Source organism: Mobula hypostoma, chromosome 6, assembly GCF_963921235.1.
Source record: "Mobula hypostoma chromosome 6, sMobHyp1.1, whole genome shotgun sequence".
NCBI lineage: Eukaryota > Metazoa > Chordata > Chondrichthyes > Myliobatiformes > Myliobatidae > Mobula > Mobula hypostoma.
The window spans coordinates 39,249,702-39,276,547 of NC_086102.1; the positions used below are offsets into that span (position 1 = coordinate 39,249,702).

General features: G+C 36.3%; 1 protein-coding gene across 3 annotated transcripts in view; it reads right to left on the minus strand.

Annotated features, from left to right (window-relative positions):
* Window positions 1-19: 19 nt before the first annotated feature.
* cd247 (CD247 molecule) overlaps window positions 20-26,846 on the minus strand; it is a 123,863-nt gene continuing 97,036 nt past the window's right edge. For all 3 annotated transcript variants that reach the window (XM_063050625.1, XM_063050627.1, XM_063050626.1), the window contains exons 3-8: window positions 25,721-25,789; window positions 24,479-24,565; window positions 22,970-23,011; window positions 20,988-21,044; window positions 13,616-13,651; window positions 20-12,796 (exon numbers count right to left, since the gene is read on the minus strand). In XM_063050625.1, the coding sequence (XP_062906695.1) occupies window positions 12,713-12,796; window positions 13,616-13,651; window positions 20,988-21,044; window positions 22,970-23,011; window positions 24,479-24,565; window positions 25,721-25,789 (375 nt within the window). In that variant the 3' untranslated portion in view covers window positions 20-12,712. The remainder of the gene's footprint in view (window positions 12,797-13,615; window positions 13,652-20,987; window positions 21,045-22,969; window positions 23,012-24,478; window positions 24,566-25,720; window positions 25,790-26,846) is intronic.

The following is a 26,846-nucleotide window of genomic DNA, read 5'->3' on the forward strand; positions in this document are numbered from 1 at the left end:
GTGGGGGTGGGGCGGGGGGGAGAATGTTTTATCTGTGTTGTATATTGGATATAGTGTTTGTCATATTCAATAGTTGAGTAAGTTTTTAACTTTTTATTGTTGATGATAGCAAAGATAAACAACTCAGTATAGACCAAAAATACATCCTGCTCCTTGCACCTGCTTAACTGATCAAAGAATATTTGTGTGGATGTGTGACTATGGCATTTGATCTAGGCTTTTGATTTGTGCTTTAGAGTAAAGGACGCTTAACACTTTAACTACCCTTACTTTCATTCTTGCATCCAGTTGGTGGAATGAGAATCTACGTCAGTTTCCTTACTTATCTCAAAATAACAAACTGGATTATCAACAGGAATTTTAAATCTGTTTAATTCAGGAGTTGCTTTGAATCATCTGGCGTGATTTAACTAAAATGTGTGGGAAAACAAATATTAGGGGTGTGCAGTAATCTTCATATATGAGAAGTTAGAAATTCCATGTAATTGAATATCTGGTGATTGAAGAAATTTTGTCCTTCTAACTTATGCAAACATTTTGGGCTATAATTAATAATACTAACTTTAGCTTTCCAATACTAACTTTAGCTTTCCAATCTACAAATTAAGATTCTGGTTAGTCTTTAAAGAACGATCTACATTTTGAATATTATAATTTACATTTCAACAGCATGAAAACAGTATTTTTGAATGCATACCCTTAAATATTCACTTTCAGAATTGGCTAGCAATGGTTGCTTGATTATTCTAAATATATTGATATGAAAAGTGCTATGAACAATATATTCCTTTATAACATGTTTCATATCAATATTTAGAATTATCTTTGAACTGGACGGTACTTCTAAGAGATGATAGCAGTGTTGTCATGCGAGAACTTTTGATCCCTGTGAAGTAAAGGTACGATTTTAGTATCATAATATAGAACAGGAGTTTAGTATTGATACTAGTGTATAAAATTGGTAAGTGTTTATGTTCACTGTGCATATTACATTGAAAATTTAATATTGTACCCAAGATGAACATTGCATTACTCCATACTAAAATTGAGGTGTCAGGTAATAGCAGATGGCTTAGTCATTGTATTCTGCAGAATTGGGATGAACAAAAAGTTTGGAGCCCAGCAAACCTCTTCAATAATGTTTACAATTAAACACATTTTTAAAAATCTTTATTCACTTTAAAAATAATCCATAAAAATGGCAAAATGCTACTATTTTTCTATATTCAATGAATCTGTAGTATCTCTCATTGAAAGAGGGAGAAGCAAACCGCTGGAATAGTCTTGCCATCCTTTTGCATAGCTGAGATACATTTGTTTTTCAGGCTCTCATGTTTGCATTGGAGTTGGGAGAAGTTTTTCTGCAAAATTATATGTCAAAAGATACTTTATAGATTTCTTTGCTGATTTACAATCTATAATTACCATAAAAATATTTCATAAATTGAATATTTCAACACTTCTCTTTCTCTTCTTCATAAACTTGGAGAATGTTAATTGTTGCTGAAGATGAATTCCTGATTTTGAAAAGGGAAAATTTCTATTCCTATGTGAACAAGCAGTGGTGTATTTAACTTTGAAAGTCAATTCATTAGCATTGATATTTGGGAATTCATTATCTGTGGCATCCAGACAATATTCCAAAGCACTTTTTCTTTTTCTGGCTCCTAGCTTTCAAACTTAAAAATTCTAAGTCTCTTGCTCATCCCTAATAAACTTCAAAAAATATTAGCCAGTTCTACATTACCTATATGAAAAGCCCAATGAAAATGTTGCAGCTGACTCAGATTTAAGGAAGCTTGTCTATTTTAACTTTATTATGCTTTCTTTGATATGCCCTCTGAGGAAAAATGTTTGATTCATGGCTTGAAATGCTACAGAGGTTGCGTAATCACATAGTTTTATTTTTTCTTCAGTTTGTCTGTTACTCTTCTGAGTATAATAGGACTTGAAACAAACATCACTATTTAATGCCTATATTTAAACATTTTCTTCAGTTACATGGGATTACAGTTTATAATTGAACAAACTTTTCAACAAATTATTTATGCATAATCTAATATAGGCATGTGCGATGATTTTGTGATGATTGCTATCAGGAGTGGTGCCTTTAAACTCGCTGTTTCCTTTCTTCCCTCCTGTTTTCTACCTAGAAAATCTCAAAGAAAGCAAAATAAAATTGTGAGCTTTAAATTGGTATATATACACACAGCTTCATTAATAGTATTAAAATCCATGCTATGAATCAATGAGGATGGTAGGAAAACCAGTTTAGTTGTTCAGTGTTTAAATATTTAAAATTCATTGAAGTAGCAATAAACTAAATTAATAATTCTGAAAGTACAGATGGTTGGATACTTTGAATTTTACATACAACGTGAAAATGTTACCAACAAATATGAAGGTAGAATTGATTCTCATTTTAGTGACTGGTTATGTAAAGAGCTCAACAGTCTTGGAAAATGATGTAAAGAGAAGTTTTGATACATCCATTTCAGTTATATCAGAGCATTTGGAACAAAAGTATGCACCAAGTTGTATAGTAAATTAATAAATGAAGGCAATATGAGGAAGAAAATGAAATTCTTTATCAATTTATAATACCAGGCAGGTGTGTGCAGTTAACTTCATGTGATCTGACCATTGGTTACAGCCAATTTCTAATTTAGATGAGGACAATCAGTTATTTTTCTGTAATTATCAGTTTGATCTGCTACAGAAATTATTGGTTAATATTTTAATGTTGGATTACTAGACCATAATTATTGTTAAAATACAGTAGTTTAACTATTATTGACATTAATTACCTGAGGATAGAAATCTTATACTAGATAACATATTAGATATCCACTGATTTTTCATTGGAACACACTTTTAAAATATTGCTGTATAATCTAGTCAGCAGTTATTAATGTTATAATTGCAGTTCTCCGAGAAGTTTAGGGCATCCAAAATCTGTAGATTCATTAGTTACACAAGGGATTGTTGCATGATGTGTTGTAGTGGAAAAACAGTTAGTGGGGGGAGAAAAAGAAAATCCTTTTTATGGGGATTAACAGAAGGAAAATTGTATCAAATTCGATATTTGAGTACCATTTTAAATAGAGGTTCTTGTAAGTTTCACTGCCCACTTAACTGGTATGATTACTTCATTTTTTTTCTCAGTTGCCTAAATGATAGTGTCACCATTTATCCTAGGTACAGGAGCTATTGTATACCTCATTTCTAACTCGTGACTGAGTATCTCGCTTTAATGTCCCGCCACACCCATCTGATCATGATTTCCTACCCCCTATCCCTTCTCCCACTCCCTCAGAGTGGCTGAACCTGCCACTAATTATAGTTTTGAAAAAAAAATCTGGCATGTATCAGCACTAGCATGACAAGTGAATAACAGTCAAAATTGACAGTGTAAGAATAGTTGAGCATTTTTCAATCCCTGAACTTTGTTACCTGCCCATTGATATCTATGCACACTTCTATCCCACTGGAATTTTAGCTAAACTGCTCACGTGCTATAATCTATTGTTTTCAGTCACTGTACTCTGTTCCAGGTTGTTTCCACAACAACCTAGGTAAGTCATAGACTAACTCACAATTCTCAGCCATGTAAATTGGCTAGATACGAAGGCTGATCACCACTTGACACCTGTCCCATATATGATTAATACCTAATATTCAATAAGCAAAACTCTTGAGTTTGAGACCCACAGTTTGACTTGATCAGGTGAAAATGGAATATTGATTTAGCTTGTTAAAATTTTCCATTAAAGATTTAAATCAATCAAACATCAATTGTTTAAGTTTGATCTTTGATTATTGAAGCTTTCAATGATAACAAAGTTCCTGTGTAGATTTCCCAAGACCCAATGTAAATACAAAAAATATATATTTTACACTTGTTTACCACAAGTGTAATCCCAAACTTGGTGCATTTGTGTTCATTGGAACTAGAATACGTTTCCCTTGCTTATTCTTTACATTTCTCATTTTGTAATGGTTCTTGTCCTCAGCTCTGTCCCTCAGTGTTATTTAATTCCAAGTAGACAACTGCACAGAAGTGTTAGTGGGCAAATACTGGCTGTATATCAAAAGACTGTTCAGTTTTGACAATCTAATATCAAATCAGGTAAAGGGTGATGTTGCCCATCATTTAAAAATACCCTGATGAATAATGATCATTCTGAATGTAAGTGTTAGTGATGGTCTTTCCTGCCATGCTTAGTGCTTCTGTTACATGACAGCAACCTTACATTGTGCTGATAAAACCAAAGACTTTATTAATGATTGTATGAACTAATTTTTAATGTCTTCAGTCCTATACTAATCTTATTTCTAAAGTGTGAATTGCTTACAGTAACTAAAGAACTGCATAAATTAAAGACATCAGCTTCATTCTTTCTACCAAAAGCAGTAAAGGGCTGCTGAAGGTGGAGCGCCATGTGCTATTTGATTGGTGAAAAGACTGGAGACTCCTGTGGTAGGATTGGCTCTTCTGAGGGGCATTTATCCCTATGGGCTGGGTAATCTGGATTTATACACATTGAGGTGCTCTTCAGAACTGACTGTAACTAGCCGGATGCTGCCAATTGATTTTGAGAAAGAAAAATAAAGAGTAAAAAAGATGTAGCTTGCGTATAAAGGTTTCATCTCCTTTTCATTATTACCACTGTGCAACTATGCATTGTATTCCTCAACCTTGTGCTAGAGACTCTACTTTTTTGTGTAGAGAAAGGTTTTTTTATGTTGTGAGATTTCTTTTGAGTACTAATTTGGGGTTGTAGGATCATACAAGCTCTATCCCAAAGCAAAATACAAATGTTAACATGCGCCTAATGCAGATACCAAAGATTTGTTTCTTCTTTGCAACCTTAAAATTGTGTATTAAATGCAATTACCCAGCAGGCATTAGTCTAACCTCAGTAATTCCAAAGCTTAGATGTATATTTTGGTATATTTCTGGGATAAAATTGTTTTGTTTTTTGGTTGTCAAATCCTTGTTTGTTCAGTGTATTGCTCTATAAGTCATGGCATGAAATGATAAATTGTCTTTCTTGGTAGCTTAAGATATAGTATTTTTGTATGTTTTGGGTGTGTTTTGTGTGTGAGAACATAACTGTTTTTCACTGCCTAGTTGTTCATAGTTTTAAAATTGTACATATTATCCAATTTTGGACGTCCGCAGGCTTATATTCTTTAGATGTGTTATTTATTGGGAGGTTTTTAAAGAAGTTTTTTCAATAGGCAGTATTCCTTCGATATTAAAATGTATATCTACATAATATCTTTGAAAGTTAAAAAGCAGTTTTAACAAAATTACAGCTTGTTCACAAAATAATTTGGCATTTTTGTATGTAAAAAGAAGTGGGACTCCTAAAATTTCCATTTGGAATAATTTAAGTTATGGTTTATACATGCGTACTGTTCATGTGTATTAAAAATAAAATCCTGGTAAATAGGGGAATGCATTTTGTCTGTTCCAGCATGGTTTTGCTCCTTTTCTTCTCCTTTCCAAATTTTTGGGGTTTCTACTGCCACTGAGTCTCCTTTGAAGAAGTTATACTATTATTTGTTGTGTATATTGTTCAATAGATGCCAAGTAGATAGTCCGAATTAATTTATGATTCAATAATTCCAAGAGACCACATCATTGATATTTACATTCCACTGGAATGCACCTGATGATTCTATCCAATCACAATTGAGATTGATTAAATAAAGAATTGTTGGAAATAAAACTAGCTGAAAATGATATGTAGATATATTTTTGTTGCTCTTTTACATGGATTCAATGTACAAATTCGGTTAATGACCTAAGGAATACTGTTGTGAATTAGTAAATTTAATGATTTGTTCATTATGTCTGAATGAAGATGTGTAACAACTCATCAAGTGTAACAATATGATTTTTAGCTGCATTGAACTATTCCCACATGTGCATGGTTGTATTTCTTGTATGATAAGATTGCAGCACAGGTAACCTGCGGACGTCCCTGTATCCAGTGCACCTTAATGCAGTACTGCAGTTGAGTGTGTTCGCATATACTACACCGAAGATTTTTTATGTATAAATATCCCTACATAAATTGTCAGACCTTTACCAGTGCAAATGTTGCAAAAAATAGCAAATGTATAGAGATAGCTTCTTACTGTTGAGGATTTTTTAGCTTTAAATTGTCTGCAGTCATTCCTTAAAAATGTCCTGGGATTGCTTTCTTTACATGAGTTGCCTGTAATGCTTTTACGTTTTTTACTGGTTGTTATTACTACTTGGTAGGGCTGGAATAACCAGACCTGTTGAAAATAGCCCTAAACTTCAATTCATTATGTGCAACGTAATGTTGAATGAAACTTCTAAAAACAACATTGTATCTGGCACAAGACACAATTCACATAAATATGAACATTTCAACAATAAAAATAAAAACTATAGCTATAAAGATAGTTAAAATTGGTAATATTTTTGAATGACCTTTAAATCAGTTCAGTATGTGAATGCCAAATATGTAAACAGTTGTGGTATAAACACATTATTTATCAGACTGCTTCTTTCATCAAAATTGCCCTTTTCTGAAATGTTAAAAAGATTTTGAAAAAAATATGCAAACATTAGAATTTATAATTGTCAAATATTGCAAGATCAATTTTTCACAAAGGATGATTACATTATTGCATTCCAGTTTTCCAGATGTATTAATTTTTGTCATTGACCAATACTATTTACAAGTGTCTTATGATTACAGATTAATTACTCTTACTGCAGTTGGTATCTTTTTGGACTAGTCTATTGGTAATAAAGACAACTACTTTCTTCTGGGTGAAAGGTGTAAAGCTTTTACAAACTCCAAAACATGATCTTTGATTGAAAACATTTAGTCTTGATGATCTACAGTTGATATTTGCAACTATTGTTACATCTAATTAAACTGCTGTCTTAGATTCTAAATAAATGAGCCAACCGTTTAAGAATTCTTCAAGGTGTCTGAAAGTGCTGGCAGAGTACTGGCCAATTTAAACTTAGTGGATTTTAATTAATGCTTATTGGAGACTCAGTTTAATTATTTACACTTGATAAATAATTAAGTCATTTAGGGAAGGTTATGGAAAGTGAATGGCAACGAATTAATAAAATAATGTACCAAGCGAGTATTTTCTATAACATTTGCTTCCACTTACCGAATCTGCTTGTGAGGTTTTGTATTACGGCTTAATTTATAGACCCCAATTCCAAATCTGGTTCCTTTTTTTAAAAAGGAGGATTGTAATTAAAACGAAGGGCTCACATTTTTTTTTTTAAATGATCCATAATAGTCATCCTGATAGATTTGGCTTCATAAATTATTCCAATTTTAGTATATTTTGGGGTAAATATTTAATTTGACTCGGCATTAACATTCTTTGGGAAGTACAGGTCAAATTGGAAATGCACCTAATTCTCATTCATTCATGTTAATCTGGTTCTTTCAGATTCTGGAGCAGTCTGCCTCATTGAATATCTGATACTATTATGCTAAAATGCTTGACCCCTGCACTTCTTATTATTAAACTAACCCACAGATCTAACTATATCCCCATTCATTTTAAAGTAATAGTTAGTGATTTTTAAACGTATCTCAGAAGAAAAGCAGTGTATATTAAATGATGACAAATATATATGGATCCCAAGAAAATTTTGGACTACTAATATTTAGCAGATCTGACATAACACTAATAACTAGCAAATTAAATTTGTTGAAGCATTCCAAATTTGCACGAGTAATTAAAAGATTAATTGCGAGATAGCATCTTTACAGCTAAATAATTGAGCACACCAATCTATAGGTGCAAAACTAGCAGTAATGCCAAGTATAAATTAAGTTGCAATTATCTGTTTTGATGGTAACCAATTTAAAATGACTGATTCAAAATGTTTGGTGGAGGCAGTTTATAAAATATTCTAAAAAGAGCAAATATAAAAAAGGAAAAATCTTGCAGCCATTTTACTCTTGTTATCTTAATGAGTTGTAGTCATCAAGGTCCCGACAAATTTCTCTTTTAAAAATTAGTTTGTAATAAGATTCAGAATTGTTGCATCACAAAATGGTGTATCTTGCATTACTATTACTTCAGTTTCAGTTTATTATCAGCATTTGCTGGCACTTAATAAATGAATAACGTAGCTTCTTTGTAGAGCAGCAGTGAAGAAATTTAAAATTGATTTAGCCCTTGAGATTAGAAATTTGAATGACATTCTGGTGAGCATAAAGTAATTCCAGTAACAAACTAGTATGAATGCACATTTTATTGTATTGTACATTGACACATTGCAACAGGCATTATTATGAAGCATTGATTTGCATATTGTTGTGTACTGGTTATAACCATATTAACTTACAATGTACAGTATCACTTCAGCTCAAGATAAACTTGAGTTAAAAAGATTAATCTTTGGGAAATTGTAAGGACTAAATTGTCAGGATATTAAATTTTACGCTTTGACAAATTTAGTTATTTGATGTCATTTGGTGTTTTTTTTATTTCTGGTGCTAAACATTCTGTTAAGTGTTAGCACTTTTCATCAGTGACATTCATAGATATGTGACCATGCATTTGTAGATCTTCTCAGTTGTGTCCTATAAATTGTATACTCATTCTCTAACTCATTTTCATAATTTTAACTGGAACCACTGAATTGAATCTCAATGCTAGGGGTAGGGGGCACAGGGTTGGTGGTGCTTAAGTCTACTACTGATGACTTTGGAAAATAATTTTGCAAAGAAAATAATTAGGACTTCTGAGAGAGAAATTATTCCTTAGGAGGTCTACCCTGAATAATTGCTTATTTAATATCAGTGTTTTGGAATCAGTGTAAACACTGAAGCAGTTATTGTCTTTTGTCAGAAAAATGATGTTTCCTCCTACACTTAAAACTTGAGGCATAACATTAATAAAGTATCTATTTGTGGAATTTAATTAAAATCAGTATCTCGTGAATGGAAATATAAATATAGTTGTTTATGGTAAATAGTATTAAAAGTTGGACAAATAACTTAGTTGGAAATTGAAGATGGTGAAATATCTTTATACTTAAAAGAACAAAATGTTGGTTTCATATCTACCGTAGTAAAACTTGCCAAATTTAAATAGGAATCAATAAGATGTTGTAGAGGTTTACCTTTTAGTTTATGAATTTGATTCTCATCTCTTTTTTCCAATCAATAAACTAAATATATGCAGATTGAGAGTGAACCTGATTCCCTAAAATCAAATACTTAGGCTTCCTTTATTTAGGAAACTGATTCATCAAATGTGCATAAATAGATAAATCATAAGTTAATATATAGGTAGAACAGGGACTAGCTACTTGTGTCATGATCTTTGACGAGCCAGAATTTAAACTATTCTAAATTGTCAGGTGGCAACTATAACTAAACACAATTTTTCAATGGGTTTCAATCAAGATGTGACAACTGCATTTCTTGAATTTAAACTTTTAAAGAAAATTTGATTTAGGTGATTACACATATAATTTTGTATGATGCTTCCTGGTTTAGAACCATGTTAAATGGCTACTGTTCTGGTCTGCTGTACATTGGATATATATTTGTGCTTTAAGTGTTAATTTATTTCCCACCCCTTTAACTTAAAAATATCTATACAAACTAAGTCCTATTTTTCTAATTTATTATGAAACCAGCTACACAGCGATAAATATTCTTGATAGTTAAGATTTGCTCAGTTGTATTAGAAATACACATTTAACAATATTGCTCTGTCTGCATTAAGGTACTCTTAAGTTTTAAAATTTCCTTTTCAAAATCAGTTCTTGTCCGTAGTACTCATTGCAGATAAAGTGGTTCTCAACAACTGCCGTTTAAAAAATAATTCCATTTCAGCTAGATTTTTTTGTATTGTAATGTGGTCATTTTATCTAATCATTTTGTAATCATTTTTGTAATGGCGTCTTGGTTCATTAAAAATCTGACTTAAAATACCATTGGGAAAACCTAGTTATTTTCTGTTCCCCTTTGTACAGTTTATTCTTTTGAAGTAGATAACCATTGAGTACTTGAACATTTTGGTGGTTAATCATTTATATTTTCATTGTATATAATTGTAAAACAATTGAACAATATCTGAACCCAATTATTAAACTAATGGTTGATTGGATACTACATGTATCATGTAGATGATTTGTAATACTTCTTATCATGGTGTCTAATTATCACCATTCATAATAAATACTCAAGCACGCGCATGGGGTCTTGATAGTGACGTATTTCTCAAAGAACAGGTAAGCAAACATGACTGTTCTTTTAAGTAGAAACCTTTAGAAGATCTGAATGTGGTTAAGATGCAAATTCTACATTGAAACTTGGCTGTAAAGTCTGCTGCATTACAGGGCTGATTCCAGTGTTCTGAAAAATTGTATGGTTTTCTAAAAGTTTGGCACTGCAAGTAGTTAAATGCAATTGATTGTAAGCAATATTTTGTATACTTAGATCATGCTACTATTAAGTAAACACTAAAGATTAGCTTTATTTGTTACATGCTCATTGAAACATACAGTGAACTTGTATCTAGTTCATTTAGTAGAATATTATTTTGTTTGCCGTCAAACATTGAAATATTCATGAATACTTCTGTACATCGTGGTGATTCATTGAATTATTAGCATGAGTTTAATATTGCAGTTGCAAAATGCTAACAAATAACTTTACCTTTTTTTGCCATAAAAAAGGTTAATGCTTATGCCTCATTATATGAAGATAATTTATTTTGAGCAGTAACCCACTCTATTTCCAATACCTCTTTATTAAGGTACCCCTGGAAAGGCCAAATGGCAAAGTGAACTTAACTTTAATTCTACGAGCCAAGCTGAGCTGCCTCAAACCATTAAAAAATATTAAGATTAAATTGTTCTTGAATTTTTATATAATTATGTCAATTAATTGCAAAAACTAGAGTTTGTTGCTTATGGAGGTTCTCTAAGTGCACTTGAAAAGAATGTAAACATTCAGGTCTGTCTTTATTTTTAATACAGAAAAGTTGACAGGCATTACACAAAACAGCTTAAATACATACAAATATGTAAAACTAAACAATGCTTAACAATATTTTCGAAGAAAATTATGTATCTCCAAATTGGTCAGGACTGCATTCTGGAGTGCTTGCTTGGTTTGTAATGAATGGACTGTTTTTTTTAAAAAAAATAGTGTGTTTTAACTTCATTTAGAAATCTGCTTATAACTTCTCTTTGGTCCAAATATGCTAATATTATGATGATCATGGTCTGATTACTTCAACAATGATTGTTAGACACAGAGGACCTGGTTTACAAAAGCAACTAGAATAGCAAATGCCTTTTACTGGCATTAAGGTAAGTGATAACAGCAATGGTTACCATTTACTTTTTAATTGCTAAAGTACAAACTATTTAAAAACAAAATTTGATTTGGTGTATTTTTATCCTTGATGATCATTATAATCATAGAATGTGACAACATACAAAGAAACCAAACGGGCCAGGTTCTGAAACGTCTTGCTGCATTCCACCAGAAGTATTTATTTCTTGTCAATGTTGAATTAATTTAATTTCCACCATCATTTCAAGCAATGCACTCCAGATCATAGCAACTTGTTTAAATGTGGACACACAAGCAAACAAGCCATTCTGTTTTCTTTTACTCCTGTATATATACTGTACTTGTATTGAATGCATAGATAACAACTGTACAAAATTTGCCCATAGATCCAGGATTAGTAGAAAATATTGACATAATACAAAGGCACATAAATAATCTAAATTTTAAAAGGACTTAGATTATAATGAATTAATGCCTTTCTAATCACCCTTTGTTATTTTAAATAAATACATTTATCAAGAGTGATTGTTACTTTAAGCCTAATTCACACACAAAATGCTATATAAAAGTGGGAATTAAAATAGACTTTTAATCTTGGTGGAAACTTAATGATCAGCATTGAAGTAACTTCTGCCCAGCACCAAATAATGGTGATCTATTATATACTCCTGGGATTTAAAGGTGTAAATCAATCAATAGTTTCACCCCCCTCCCCCACCATTTTACTTCTTACAATAGAAAGTTAACTAAAATTGATTTCTGCTTGGTAAAACTATCTTTTAACATGCAGCAGTTTGCTTAAAAACTTTTTGTAGTATTACTGAAACTCATGCAATTCTACAGAGATAAATGATTCCCCTTGTTCATTAGAAAAATGTTTAACTATAAAAAATGCCTCTTTGCAATATTATTTACATGATTCCTTGTCCACATAATTGCCTTTTAAAACTCAATTTTTTTAAAATGCCCTAATTCAATTTCTATGCACACTATTTCCATTTTGAAGCTACTTACTAAATGCCTTATTGCCCACTTAGATGTAATATATTCTTATCTACAGCTTAACATTTCATTTTGATTTAATAAAAAATGACTCTTAAACATTAAGTAACCTACATTTCTCAAATCAACTGCAGATTAAATCAAACTGGATGGTATTCTTTAAAGGCTAGTAAACAGAAGTTGGCACCATTTCAGTCGAACAGTTTCACATATTTCAATAATGCATATTCATAAGAGTTTAAATATTTGGAAGTAAATATTGCTGGGAACAATTTTCAATTTAGCATTATCGTTTATGTTGATGAAATTGAGTTAATCCTGAAAGGTTATCACTGGGTTGTCTTGATCTTATCAGTTCCAGATTCTCAGCGACGAGGAGGTGGAGGCACGGCTGATAATGGCTGCATTTGCAGTTGATCGTATGGGTCTTGTGTTGCTGAAGTCAGTCCCTGCAAAGTAATTCCACTGAAATTATTATCTTATCATGAACATCACAAGGAAGTATTCTACTCCATTTTTCCTTGGAGATGCACTGCAAATCGTCTGGGAAACCATTTTGTAAAATATACGTCATAAAACCCTGATTTCCTACCAGCTAGTCTCTGGTGCAATTTTCCTTCTAAAACTGCAGAATAACAAATTAATTAAAGATGTTTGTATTTTTAACTATTCTTCATATAAATGGGGAGATATGAAGAGGTCAAGTGTTCCCACCAACCAGTCACGTAAGAAAATATCTAGTTTTACCAAAATTTGTGTGTGATGCGTTCAGCAGTTATTGTTTAGAAATAATAATATGCCTATAAAACAACTTAGAGGTTTTTATAACATTAAAGAACATTTAATATTGCTTTATAAGACATTAATATATGTGATGTAAAAATCTGTTTGAAGAAAAGAGATTAAATAATTTGAAAGATGGGTTGAAGTTGAAGAACATTTAGAGGGAGATAGGATGGTTTTGAAAATGGATTATGTTAAAATTGAAGCCAAACTATACACAGAGTCATAGAAAGGTACAGTACAGAAACAAGCCCTTTGGCCCATCTAGTTTGTGCTGAGCCATTTAAACTGCCTACTCCCATTTTACTGCACTGGCACCATAGCTCTCCATACCCCTAACATCCATGTACCATCCTTTGAAGCACTGAATTTATGATCAAGTGTCTGCAAGTGAGGGTACAATTAGCAGTGTTTTGGGTGAGCTTGGGGTTAATATCTGCAGCATGTCACTTTTCCCCACAGAAGACAACTCGCTTCTCTCCTACCTGATAAATGTCGTTTCCTCCTTTGCCTCTTCGTTTCTGTTGGGTGTTAAAATATGCAAATTATTTCTAAAATACACATTAAATAGGCGCACATTTCAAGCACAGTGAATTTTGTCAAATTGTTATTCCCCACAGTATCTTGCTTGACATGAATATCTGTCAGTGTGCAACGCAGATATGCTATTGTTGAGGACTCAATTCCATCTCTTGCCCTGGAAATGACTTAACAGTTGATTTTTGATCCCTCTGTGCTTTTTCTGCAATTCTAAGTGTTTGGGATTCATTTTAGTTTTTTTTAAAGGTCACAGGACAAAGAATGCAAGGAAAACATGCCCTTTGGCCCACTTAGTGTGTGCCAAACTATTAATCTGCCTAGTCCCGATGACCTGCACCTGGACCATAGCCCTCCATACCCCTCCATCCATGTACCCATCCAAATTTCTCTTAAATGTTGAAATCAAACCCACATTCACCACTTCCATTGGCAACTCGCTCCATGCACTCATCACCTCTGAGTGGTGCTCCCTCATGTTCTCCTTAAACATTTCATCTTTCACCTTTAACCCATTACTTCTACCTTTAGTCTCACCAACATCAGTGCAAAAAGCCTGGTTGCATTTACCCTGTCTATACACCTTATAATTTTGTATACCTCTATCAAATATGCCCTCTATGCTGTGGGGAATAAAGTACTAACCCTACTCAACCTTTCCCTATAACTCAGATCTTCAAGTCCTGGCAAATTCCAATTGTATTGATATCTTTCCTGTAGATAGGTAACCAGACCTGCACACAATATACTTTGATTTATGAAGGCCAATGTAGCAAAAGCCCCATCTACCTGTGATGCTACTTTCAAGGAATGCTGAATCTGTATTCCCAGATTATTCTGTTCTACTGCACTCCTCAGTGCCCTATCACTCATTGTGCAAGTCCTGACCTGGTTTGTCCTCACAGAATACAACTTACATTTGTCTGTATTAAATTCATTCTGCCATTTATCAGCCCATTTTTTCCAACTGGTCCAGATCCTGCTGCAAGTTTTGATGTGCACTACACCCCCAATTTTGGGGTCATCCACAAATTTGCTGATCCAGTTTACCACATTATCACCCAAATGATTGATACAGATGGCAATCAACAACAGACCTAAGCACTGATTCCTGCAGCACACCACTAGTCACAGGCCTTCAGTAAGAGTGGCAACATCTACCATTTTGGCTTCCCCTGCGAAGCCAATGTCAAATCCAATTTACTACCTCAACTTGAATGACCAGCAGCTGAACCTTCTTGACCAAACTACCCTGCAGGATCTTGTCAAAGCCCTGCTAAAGTCTATGCAGACAACATCCACTGCCTTGCACAAAGGCATGTTGACCATCCCTAATTTATCCTTGTCTATTGAAATACTTATACTTCTGGTCCATTGGAATACTTTGCAATAGCAAACCCATTGTCGATGTCAAGCTCACTAGATTATAACTTTCTGGCTTATTCTTAGAGCCTTCCTTAAACAACAAAACAACATTAACTATCCTCCAATCTTCCAGGAACTTACCCATGACTAAGGATAATTTAAATATCTGCTAGGTCCCCTACAATTTCTACACTAGCCTCTCATTTCTTCACCCTATTTTTTCTCAAGAGAGAAAACACTTCCTCTGTAATCTGTGTATAGTCCATGACCTCACTGCTGCTTTGCCTCACATCTATATGCATCTTCTGTTTAAATACAGATGCAAAAATAAGATCTCTATCTCTTCCAGTTCCATGCATAATTGACCACTCTGATCTTTCAGAGGACCAATTTTGCCCCTTTCTATCTTTTTGCTCTTAATACTCCTGTCTCCTGGAACAACCTCATTCTTCTTTTAGCCCTCATTTGCTCCTACATGCCTATATGTGCTGTGCACCTCCTGTTTAACTAGGGACTCAATACCTCTCAAAAGCCAAGGTTCCCCAAACCTGTTATCCTTGCCTTTTATTCTGAAAGGAACATACAAACTCTATACTCTCAAAATTTCATTTTGAAGGACTTCCACTTGCCAAGTTCATCTCGACCAGAAACCAAGTTGTCCAGATCCATACTTGCCAGATGCTTTCTGATACCATCAAACTTGGTCTTTCTCCAATTTAGTTAAATCTGTCCAGGATGTAAATCTCGAGTCTAACCCTTATTCAGGAATGGCTGAGATGTTTGCATTTCAGGAAGGCTGTTCTCACTTTAATCTGCCATCTGTCTGAACTGCAAATGCTGAACTTGGCAAGTAACAATGCCAAACTGCCGGAAATGTCAACTGTACTCTTCCTAGATGCTGCCTGGTCTGCTGAGTTCCTCCAGCATTCTGTGTGTGTTATTGGATTTCCAACATCTGCAGATTTTCTCTGTTAGTGCCCATCGATTCCTTTCAAACAGGAATTGGGAGGTTTTTGCATTTTTCTGCTGTCTTCTACTGCAAAAAGGCAGTTGCTGAGGCTCTCCGTTCAAAGAGAACAAACTTCAAGTCTTTCATTAGAGATCTGAAGTACAGATGTGGAAAACTGAAATGAAACTAGAGATGGCTGAAGATAGGTCAGAAAGCTATATAGAGGTAAACGGAGTCAATATTTTACATCATATGTCAATGATTTAGATGGTGACTTTGTTGCAAAATTTGCAGACAGTACAAAGATAAATAGACAATAGGTGCAGAAGTAGACCATTCGGCCCTTGGAGCCTGCACCGCCATTCTGAGATCATGGCTGATCATCTACTATCAATACCCGGTTCCTGCCTTGTCCCCATAACCCTTGATTCCCCTATCCATAAGATACCTATCTAGCTCCTCCTTGAAAGCATCCAGAGAATTGGCCTCCACTGCCTTCTGAGGCAGCGCGATTCCACACCTCCACAACTCTCTGGGAGAAGAAGTTCCTCCTCAACTCTGTCCTAAATGACCTACCCCTTATTCTTAAACCATGCCCTCTGATACTGGACTCTCCCAGCATCTGGAACATATTTCCTGCCTCTATCTTGTCCAATCCCTTAATAATCTTGTATGTCTCAATCAGATCCCCCCTCAATCTCCTTAATTTCAGCGTGTACAAGCCCACTCTCTCTAACCTCTCTGCGTAAGACAGTCCGGACATCAGGAATTAACCTAGTGAACCTACGCTGCACCTCCTCCACAGCCAGGATGTCCTTCCTTAACCCTGGAGACCAAAACTGCACACAATGCTCCAGGTGTGGTCTCACCAGGGCCCTGTACAAATGCAAAATGATTTCCTTGCTTTTGTTCTCAATTCCCTTGGTAATAAAGGCCAACATTCCATTAGCCTTCTTCACTGCCTGCTGCACTTGCTCATTCACCTTCAGAGACTGATGAACAAGTACTCCTAGATCTCTTTGTATTTCTCCCTTACCTAACTCCACACCGTTCAGATAATAATCTGCCTTCCTGTTCTTGCTCCCAAAGTGAATAACCTCAAACTTATTCACATTAAACGCCATCTGCCAAGTTTCTGCCCACTCACCCAGCCTATCCAAGTCACCTTGAATTCTCCTAACATCCTCATCACGTCACACTGCAACCCAGCTTAGTATCATCAGCAAACTTGCTGATGTTATTCACAATGCCTTCCTCTAAATCATTGAGGTAAATTGTAAACAGCTGTGGACCCAATACCGAGCCCTGTGGCACCCCACTAGTCACCGCCTGCCATTCTGAGAAACACCCATTCACTGCTACCCTTTGCTTTCTATATGCCAACCAGTTTTCTATCCATATCAATATCCTCCCCCCAACGCCATGAGCTCTGATTTTACCCACTAATCTCCTCTGTGGTACCTTAGCAAATGCCTTCTGAAAGTCAAGGTACACACATCCACTGGATCTCCAGTGTCTATCTTCCTGGTTACATCCTCGAAAAACTCCAATAGATTAGTCAAGCATGATTTGCCCTTGGTAAATCCATGCTGGCTCGGCCCAATCCTATCACTGCTATCAAGATATGCCACTATTTCATCTTTAATAATGGATACTGGCATCTTCCCCACTACTGATGTTAGGCTAACAGGGCGATAGTTCTCTGTTTTCTCCCTCCCTCCTTTCTTAAAAAGTGGGATAACATTAGCCATTCGCCAATCCTCAGGAACCGATCCTGCATTTAAGGAACATTGGAAAATGATCACCAATGCATCTGCAATTTCCAGAGCCACCTCCTTTAGTACCCTAGGATACAGACCATCTGGACCTGGGGATTTGTTAGCCTTCAGTCCCATCAGTCTACTCATCACCGTTTCCTTCCTAATGTCAATCTGTTTCAGTTCCTCTGTTACCCTATGGCCTTGGCCCATCCATACATCTGGGAGATTGCTTGTGTCTTCCCTAGTGAAGACAGATCCAAAGTACTTATTAAATTCATCTGCCATTTCTCTGTTTCCCATAACAATTTCTCCCAATTCATTCTTCAAGGGCCCAACATTGTTCTTAACTATCTTCCTTCTCTTCACATACCTAAAAAAAAACTTCTGCTATCCCCCTTTATATTCCTAGCTAGCTTGCGTTCATACCTCATTTCTTCTCCCTGTATAGCCTTTTTAGTTAAGTTCTGTTGCTCCTTAAAAATTTCCCAATCATCCGTCTTCCCACTCACCTTAGCTCTGTTATACTTTTTTAATGCTATGCTATCTCTGACTTCCTTTGTCAACCACTGTGGCCACTTTCCCCCCTTTGAATCCTTCCTTCTGCGGAGGATGAACTGATTTTTGCACCTTGTGCATTATTCCCAAGAATACCTGCCATTGCTGTTCCACTTTTTTTTCTGCTAGGATATCTGACCAGTCAACTTTGGCCAGCTCCTCCCTCATGGCTCTATAGTCTCCTTTGTTCAACTGCAATACTGACACTTCTGATCTGCCCTTATCCCTCTCAACTTGCAGATAAAAACTTGTATTATGGTCACTACCTCCTAATGGCTCCTTTACTTCAAGATCACTTATCAAATCCTGTTCACTGCATAACACTAAATCCAGAATAGCCTTATTCTTGGTCGGCTCTCGTACAAGCTGCTCCAAAAATGCATCCAGTAGGCACTCTACAAACTCCCTATCCTGGGGTCCAGTACCAACCTGATTTTCCCAGTTCACCTGCATGTTGAAATCCCCCATAACTACTGCGACATTTCCTTTGCCACATGCCATCCCTATTCAACTTGCACCCAATATCCATGCTACTGTTTGGGGGCCTGTAGATAACACCTATTAGGGTCTTTTTGCCCCTACTGTTCCTCAGTTCTATCCACACTGACTCTACTTCTCCTGATTCTATGTCCCCCCTTGCAAGGGACTGAATCTCATTCCTCACCAACAGGGCCACCCCACCCCCTCTGCCCACGTTTCTGTCCCTTCGATAGCACGTATACCCTTGTACATTCAATTCCCAGGTCTGATCCCCCTGCAGCCATGTCTCCGTTATCCCAATAACATCATAGTTACCCATTCGCACCTGAGCTTCAAGCTCATCGGCCTTATTTCTGACACTTCTCACATTCAGATATAGAATTTTTAACCCATTTCTCCTCTCTCTGTTTAAATCGCTACCTATTGTGCATAACCCAGCTCCCCGAACTCTCACCGGGCTATAGGCCCCTTGAATTTTGTTGTCCTTCTTAAATTTACTTACTTTTTCTGCACAGATAGGTGGAGGGGCAGGACATTTTGGGAAAATAGGCTATTGAAGTACTTGCTCACGGTAGGTTAGTGTGATCAGTAAGTTGTAGATATAATAATCCAAAAATAATCGTCAACGCTCTTGCGTAGAGAATGAATTTTCAGCCAGACTTTCTTGAAATTAATCTTCTTTCCCAATCATAAATTTTAAAATCTCACAAGCAAACATAATAAATTTCCTCCAAAGACAGATTTGGAGAATGGGCAAAGAAGTGGCAGATGGAAACAGTGTCGATAAGTGTATGATCATGCACTTTGGTAGAAGAAATTTTCTAAATGGAGAGAAAATGCAAAAATCTGCGGTGCAAAGGAATTTGGGAGTCCTTGTGCGGGGTTCCCTGAAAGTTAATTTGCAGGCTGAGGCTGTGGTAAGGAAGGTAAATGCGATGTTGGTATGCATTTCAAGTGGACTAAAATATAAAAGCAAGGATGTAATATTGAGACTTTATAAAGCACTGGTGTGGCTCCACTTGGACTATTGTGAGCAGTTTTAGGCCCCTTAGAAAGGATATGCCTAGGTTGGAGAGGGTTCAAGGGGAGTTCACAAAAATGATTCTAAGACCGGAGTTCACAGCCTCAGAGTTAGAGGGGCATTCTTTTAGAACAGAGATAATGAATTTCTTTAGCAAGGGAGTGGTGAAACTGTGGAATTTGTTTCCACAGGCAGCTGTGGAGGCCAAGTTTTTATGTATATTTAAGGCAGAGGCTGATTGGTCAGAGCATGAAGGGACAGGTGGAAGGCAGGAGATTGGGGCTGAGAGGAGAAATGGCAGAGCAAACTCAATGGGCCAAATGGCCTAATTCTGTTGCTATATCTTATGGTCTTATAATATTTCAAGTCGTCAAAACATTGAACTTTCAATTCACCCTTAGTAATTTTTTTTTTTGTTCTTCATAGACAAGCGGCCGTGAAGCTTGGTCAGGTACCAAAAGGTAGCTTGTACACTTCCTCTTCTTGCCCTCCCGACTTTTATTCTAGCTTCTGCCGCCTTTTCAGTCCTGATGAATGGTCTTGGTCAAAAATATCCACTGTTTGGTTTCTTCATAGGTGCTACCTGACCTACTGGTTATTTTCAGCATTTCCTGGTTTTATTATATTCCTTCCCTTTTGATAGATATTAGTATGCATGTTATGTGCCAGTTGTCAAGTCTTTTTCTTATTAGAACAAAGAGGGATTCCATTCCATCCAATTACAGTGAAAGACCAAACTGATCCAGCAACCCATTGGCCTTGAGCTGCCCCGACAAAATATTAGAATGTCAAGGTCCTTGCAATTTCTACCCTATGCTATTTAGTTGTACTGGTTACCCATGAGGTTTTTACTTGGGGCATCATTTGACAGTCATGATATTAATAATGGCTGTACGCATGTCCATGGGAAATGATCTGTATAATATTATAGTCTTGATCAGAGATGGAATATTTATCCACTTGATAGATGGTCCTGATTTATTTTGCCACTCACTAATGTTTCCTTGGTGGACATAGTTTTCTCAGTTGATACCATATGCAGTCGTTACCACTTACAATTAATCTGCTGCATAGTGACCTAAAGAAATTTCTACATACAGAATAAATGAAAATTGGAACTAATGTCTGGATGTGGTGATTTACAAGAAGTTATAATAAACAGCTGATAAATCGAGTCATGTTCACCATACCTGTTGGGTTGGTTTGAGTTCACCATAAGGTTCACTTCTGTTCTTGGTATTCAGTTTCTGTAAACAAAGTAAAATTTATCTTAATTAAAATATCTGAGTTACAAATGAATTTACCTATCAAAGCTGTTCTGTAACCAAACTTCAAGTGAAATGAACAAGAAGCATAAGCGTGTTTGTTCTGCAAAATTTAATCCTTCCTGCTTAGTATTTTTCTCAAGTGTAATGCTTATAAAAAAAAAAGCAATGCATTCTGATATGCTGATGGACTAAAACCTGGAATCTCATCATATTGATAAATTATAATATTAGAGTTCATACCATAATAGTTTTCTTAAAAATATGTTTTGTGGTGGGGAGTACAATTGATTAACAAATTCTACCAGTCTCCTAGTAGCTGAAAGCTCTGTAGGGCAAAAGGAACAGACAAACTCATCTGGTCTCCCTGTAATTCACTCCCTGACGAGTTTTCTTTTTCATCCACAAGAGTCTGACCATCATACAATTGACCACTTTTTTCCAGTGCAGAAGAGTATCTCCCCAAATTGCTGTGAATACTATCTATCTCAACGCACAATGCACGCGATATTTGCAATATCAAGAAAAAGAGAGCAGCATCGACAACGAATGTACCCTTTTTAATTCACAAAGGCCTGTGACCTTTTTTATTGACAGTTAAAGTATCCAATTTGGTTGTCCTCAAACCTCAAACAAAACTATAAGCTCACTAGGGCTCAAGGAAGGTCATATTCTTCACTCGGGCATTTATCATCAATATATCTCACCACAAAACTACACAATACCTCCACAACCAGCTTCCTCTAAAGTAGAGCTGATCCACAGCACGTGTAGAAACTGTTCAACCTACTTTATCTTCACAGCAAAACCTTGATGACAATGAGCTCAGTCACACAGTGCAGAACCAAGATGATGCTTGCACATGCATACAATTGGAGAGCAACTCAAAGTACACTTGTGAACTGATGGATCTGCAAAGGTAATAGCCTTCATTCCACCCACACTCCACCCCCATATTATTAAGGGTCCAAACCTTGGTAAATATGGACCACTATTTTGCTGTCAAGAATATCTTCTCACTGAGGGCGATAAAAAATTTTTCCCCATTGTATTAGCACACAATTTGGCTGTCTGAGGGAAAAGTAATGGAAAATCATGAATGTTTCTGGTCTATCATATAGTAGCGTTTTTTCACGAATACCTGTGTAGTTATACTGTCAGGATGAGTGAAGCAACATCCCCAGATTTGAGCTTTAATTACACTCAGCTGGATGTCATTCACCTTTCCTACGCTAGAGTCCTGAACTAAGCACAGTGAGCTCCATCACAACAACAGATTAGCAGGAGGACAGAAATGCTTCAAGGCCTTGAAAAAATGAAGCACCTATTCTTGGTGATCCCTAGTCAATGACTAACCCAAATGAAGAAAAAACAGCCACCATGGTACTGAGAGCCTTGAGACTGAGTCTGGAGCATATGGAAGCCCAGGAAAAACATGGGAAGTATTGCACCTTCTCCCTTGTTACCATCACACACCTGCTCCACTATGGATCTCACATTAACTTTATCAGTCATCTCATAACTGGAGTGGAAGAAAGTTGGCTTTTACACAGAGGAACTACCTAAGAAAATAATAATTTCCAGATTTTCCAGTCATCACTGGAAAATACTGCAGGCAAGTTTCCCAATTTAGATGTTCTACCCACATCTGCTGGGGACTTTGTAGCAGGAAATAGATTCTACATTGCAACACATAGTCGAATTCCACATAGCTAGGAATCAGGTGTTTAATCCATCCCCAGCTGGTGGATTCAGCTGCTACTCAGAAGAAAACAAGTTCATCAACTTTTACTGCACATGATCCACCTGGCACAAACTTGAAGTGACCCCTCCCATCAAACAATATTAATAGCAAAAGGGTTTTGATTTTAAAACAAAACTAAGGTCAGACGTCATACATTACTTACAGAATAGGTGTCACTAGTAGCTGCAGCATTACTTCTTTCATTCTAAAAGAGAGAAAAATGAGAATTGGTGTAGAAAACCACACTGTTTTATTAATTAAAGACCTTGTACCAGCAAAATTAGATAGGCCTGTGTGATCAAAACTATTTCCTTAGGTGAACAACTGCCTGATTGGCCTTTTCAGTTGGTTAATTCCATTTAATGGGTCTTTCATGGTCCTAAGACCTCAGATTTGCACATTAAGTTTAAAACTGCTTTTCAAATAATGCCACGGAAGATATGTGAAAGATAACTCACAAAAGCAAGTTTGAAATTCTGTGTGCTTAGTGTTGCCAATAATCATCTACAGACATAAGAGGCAGGTTGCAGTGGAGAGTATTGACCTCACTGATAAAGATTCTGGCAGTTTCTGTAAGTCACCACTGGGAGGAACCCTCCAAATAGTTCAAACAGCATGCAGGCCCGACACAAGTTCAGACATGACTGTAACTTTAGGACTACCTGATGAAAGTAAAGTCACCATACAGCATTGTTTGTCAGCATATAATAGAATGTAATCTGTAGGTCCTTGATATGGCTGATATATGTACTCATTGAGTTTAAACCTCTGTACTTAATTTCATGTCCACAGAGCTCTACTGTTTGGGATTCCAAAGAAATTTCTTACCTCACTCTATATGAGTGACTGCTTCCTCCAAAACAAAGCTCCCCAGTAATGGAAACATACTCTCAGCTCCTTTGTCATTGAGGTTCTTCAGAATCAGTGATACTTCTGTAATTCTTACAAACTCCAGAAAATATGAACTTAATCTGTCTTCACTCATAACGTAACTTCTCCATACCCAGAAACAATCTAGTAACCCACAGTGCCTCTAAGGCATGAGGAAACACTCACCATATCTACAACATTTTCCTTTTACAGTACACTAGGTATGGTCTCATGCGAAATCATGCACACTTTTAGCAATGCACACAAAATGCTGGAGGAGCTTAGTAAGAAACTTCTCTATTTTGTATTTCATCTCACTTCCAAAAGAGATCAGAAATATCCTTATCAAAGTAAATACTGTAGATGCAGGAAATAGCAGATTGGGAAGCATGGAAAAAGGAAAAGTTAGCATTTCAATGACTTTCTTCATTCTAACTACACAACAGATGTTGAGTTTCAACAGCTCTATCATGTGAGTTTAATATCCTCTTCACTTATTATTCCCTATCTTCATCATCCCAACAGACCTCCCCCTCCTATATTCTAAATTCTTTCCTCTGTTTCAATCATCTTCACCCACACCTCAGTGACTGCCAGCTTGATTTGATGAACTCCTTCACTACTGCCTTTGGCTCCTTACCTATGGGTACATCCCAGTTCTTTTGCTTAGAGCCTCTTTGATCCACCCAGATCTCCCCCCACCCCCAGTCCTCTGCTGATTGCATTTCTGGTGTAGACTGGTTTTTTTATGTCTGTCTGGAATGGGTTCCTCCTCCATGGAAAAAATGGGAAAACAAAATACCCGCTTTGGTCCACTTCCGCCCTCTGCATCATGCTGTCGTTTGAACCTAAGGTCTGAATAGGCGTCCTGATTCTTCTTTTGCAAGCGCTGTAAAAAAATTCTTATATTATTCTTATTGTAATTAACATAATATTTCACCAAAGTATGCAATGAAATACTAATAACATGCAATCCAATCTTTGAGAAAACCTGGGCAACACACACAGCAAGCCAGGCAGCATCTATGGAAAAGAGTACCGTTGACCATTCTTCATCAGGGTGTGTGTTGCTTGGATTTCCAGCAACTGCAGATTTTATCTCCCTTGAGAAAATCCAGTGGTTCAATACTTGATTCATAGGCTTGTTTTCGTTAATCAATCTTATTTATTCGTTTTTATAATCTTAACCAGCAAAGCAATAAATAAAACATTAAAATATTGCAAGTACAAAGTAAATAATTGGATTTACCTTTTACCTTCTATTCAGAAATTCCCATTCATGTTGATATTCCAATCTTGCAATTAGATTGGCTGGTATAGGCTCACAGAGATGAATTCCCCAGTGTAACAATGGGCTCCTTTACTGGAATCCACATCTAGCAACTGAGTAGAGTGACAGGTGTGCTAATAGCTGTCATGTTTTGCAGCTATAACACCAGTCTTCACTGAGAATGGTCTGTTATTGACCCATCAGTTAAAAGAACAATGTGCATGCTGTCAAGGAGCAAGCCTAAGATAGAAACAATTGCTAGAGGCAGCTAAACTTCAGCGTATTCTACAGTTCCTCCTACTGGTAATAATGAATTCAGAACCACTGGTCATAGTAGGCAGAATGTGGCAAGAGTGAGAGGGATGCAATATGGTACAGTACTGCATTTTAACAGAATCCATTCAAACTTATTGACAAGCTGAACTGAAGGATCCAGTATCGACATCAAAGAGAACTTGTTGGTAAAATATGTATGTTGTCTTATTACAGAATTTTCTTGACTCCCTGTTAAAGTGAGCCAACACATTTTATTGCCATGCAAGCTCAAACTGCTGTTTTCTTGTACATATCACTTGTGCATGGTATCAATAACCCTGGAGCATGGATTTCTGCTCTAACCTGAAAATGGTTCCTGAGCTCAAAGCACATCCAGCTTTAAGATCTTCAATAGTGGGATTAAACAGTCTTTTCTGTGACACTGGACTGCAAATAAATCTTGTAACATAATAACCACCAAAATGCATCTAATATAGGAGAGTCTAAGTAGTTACATACTTCATATGCGCTTTCCATATTTGGCTGGATCACAGGAGCATCCTCCAACTTGCCTTTTGCCTTGGTCAGCTTTAAAAACAAAATGAAAATTGCTTGAATCTATCAGTCCTAATGCCTGAAATAAATATATTTACAATTTGGTTATAAATTATATTCATATTTCAAAGCTCAAGAAGGGATCATACAGTATGGCCAAGTGAAATAGGAATTGATGTGAAAGGTGAGGGGAGTAATGAATTAAAAGTATTATACAGTATATGATTGCACAAAGTATAAGAAATAAAGTAGATGAGCTTGAGACACAGTTGGAAATTGGCAAGTACGATGTTGTGGGGATAACAGAGACATGGCTTCAAGTGGACAGGGCCTGGGAAATGAATATTCAAGGTATACATCCTATCAAAAGGACAGACTGATGGGCAGAGGGGGTGGGGTGGCTCTGTTGGTGAGGAATGATATTCAGTCCCTTGCGAGGGGGGGGACATAGAATCAGCAGATGTAGAGTCAGTATGGATAGAACTGAGTAATTCTAAGGGTAGAAAGACCCTAATAGGAGTTATCTACAAGCCCCCAAACAGTAGTCTGGATGTAGGGTGCAAGTTGAATCAAGAGTTAAAATTGGCATGTAGCAAAGGTAACAGTTATAATGTAGCAGTTATAATGGGTGACTTCAATCTACATGTAGACTGGGTGAACCAAATTGGTAAAGGTGCTGAGGAAGAGGATTTCTTGGAATGTATGCGGGATGGTTTTTTGAACCAACATGTCGAGGAACCGACTAGAGAGCAGGCTATTCTGGACTGGGTTTTGAGCAATGAGGAAGGGTTAATTAGCGATCTTGTCGTGAGAGGCCCCTTGGGTAAGAGTGACCATAATATGGTGGAATTCTTCATTAACATGGAGAGTGACGTAGTTAATTCAGAAACAAAGGTTCTGAACTTAAAGAGGGGTAACTTTGAAGGTATGAGACGTGAATTAGCTAAGATAGACTGGCAAATGACACTTCAAGGATTGACGGTGGATATGCAATGGCAGGCATTTAAAGGTTGCATGGATGAACTACAACAATTGTTCATCCCAGTTTGGCAAAAGAATAAATCAAGGAAGGTAGTGCACCCGTGGCTGA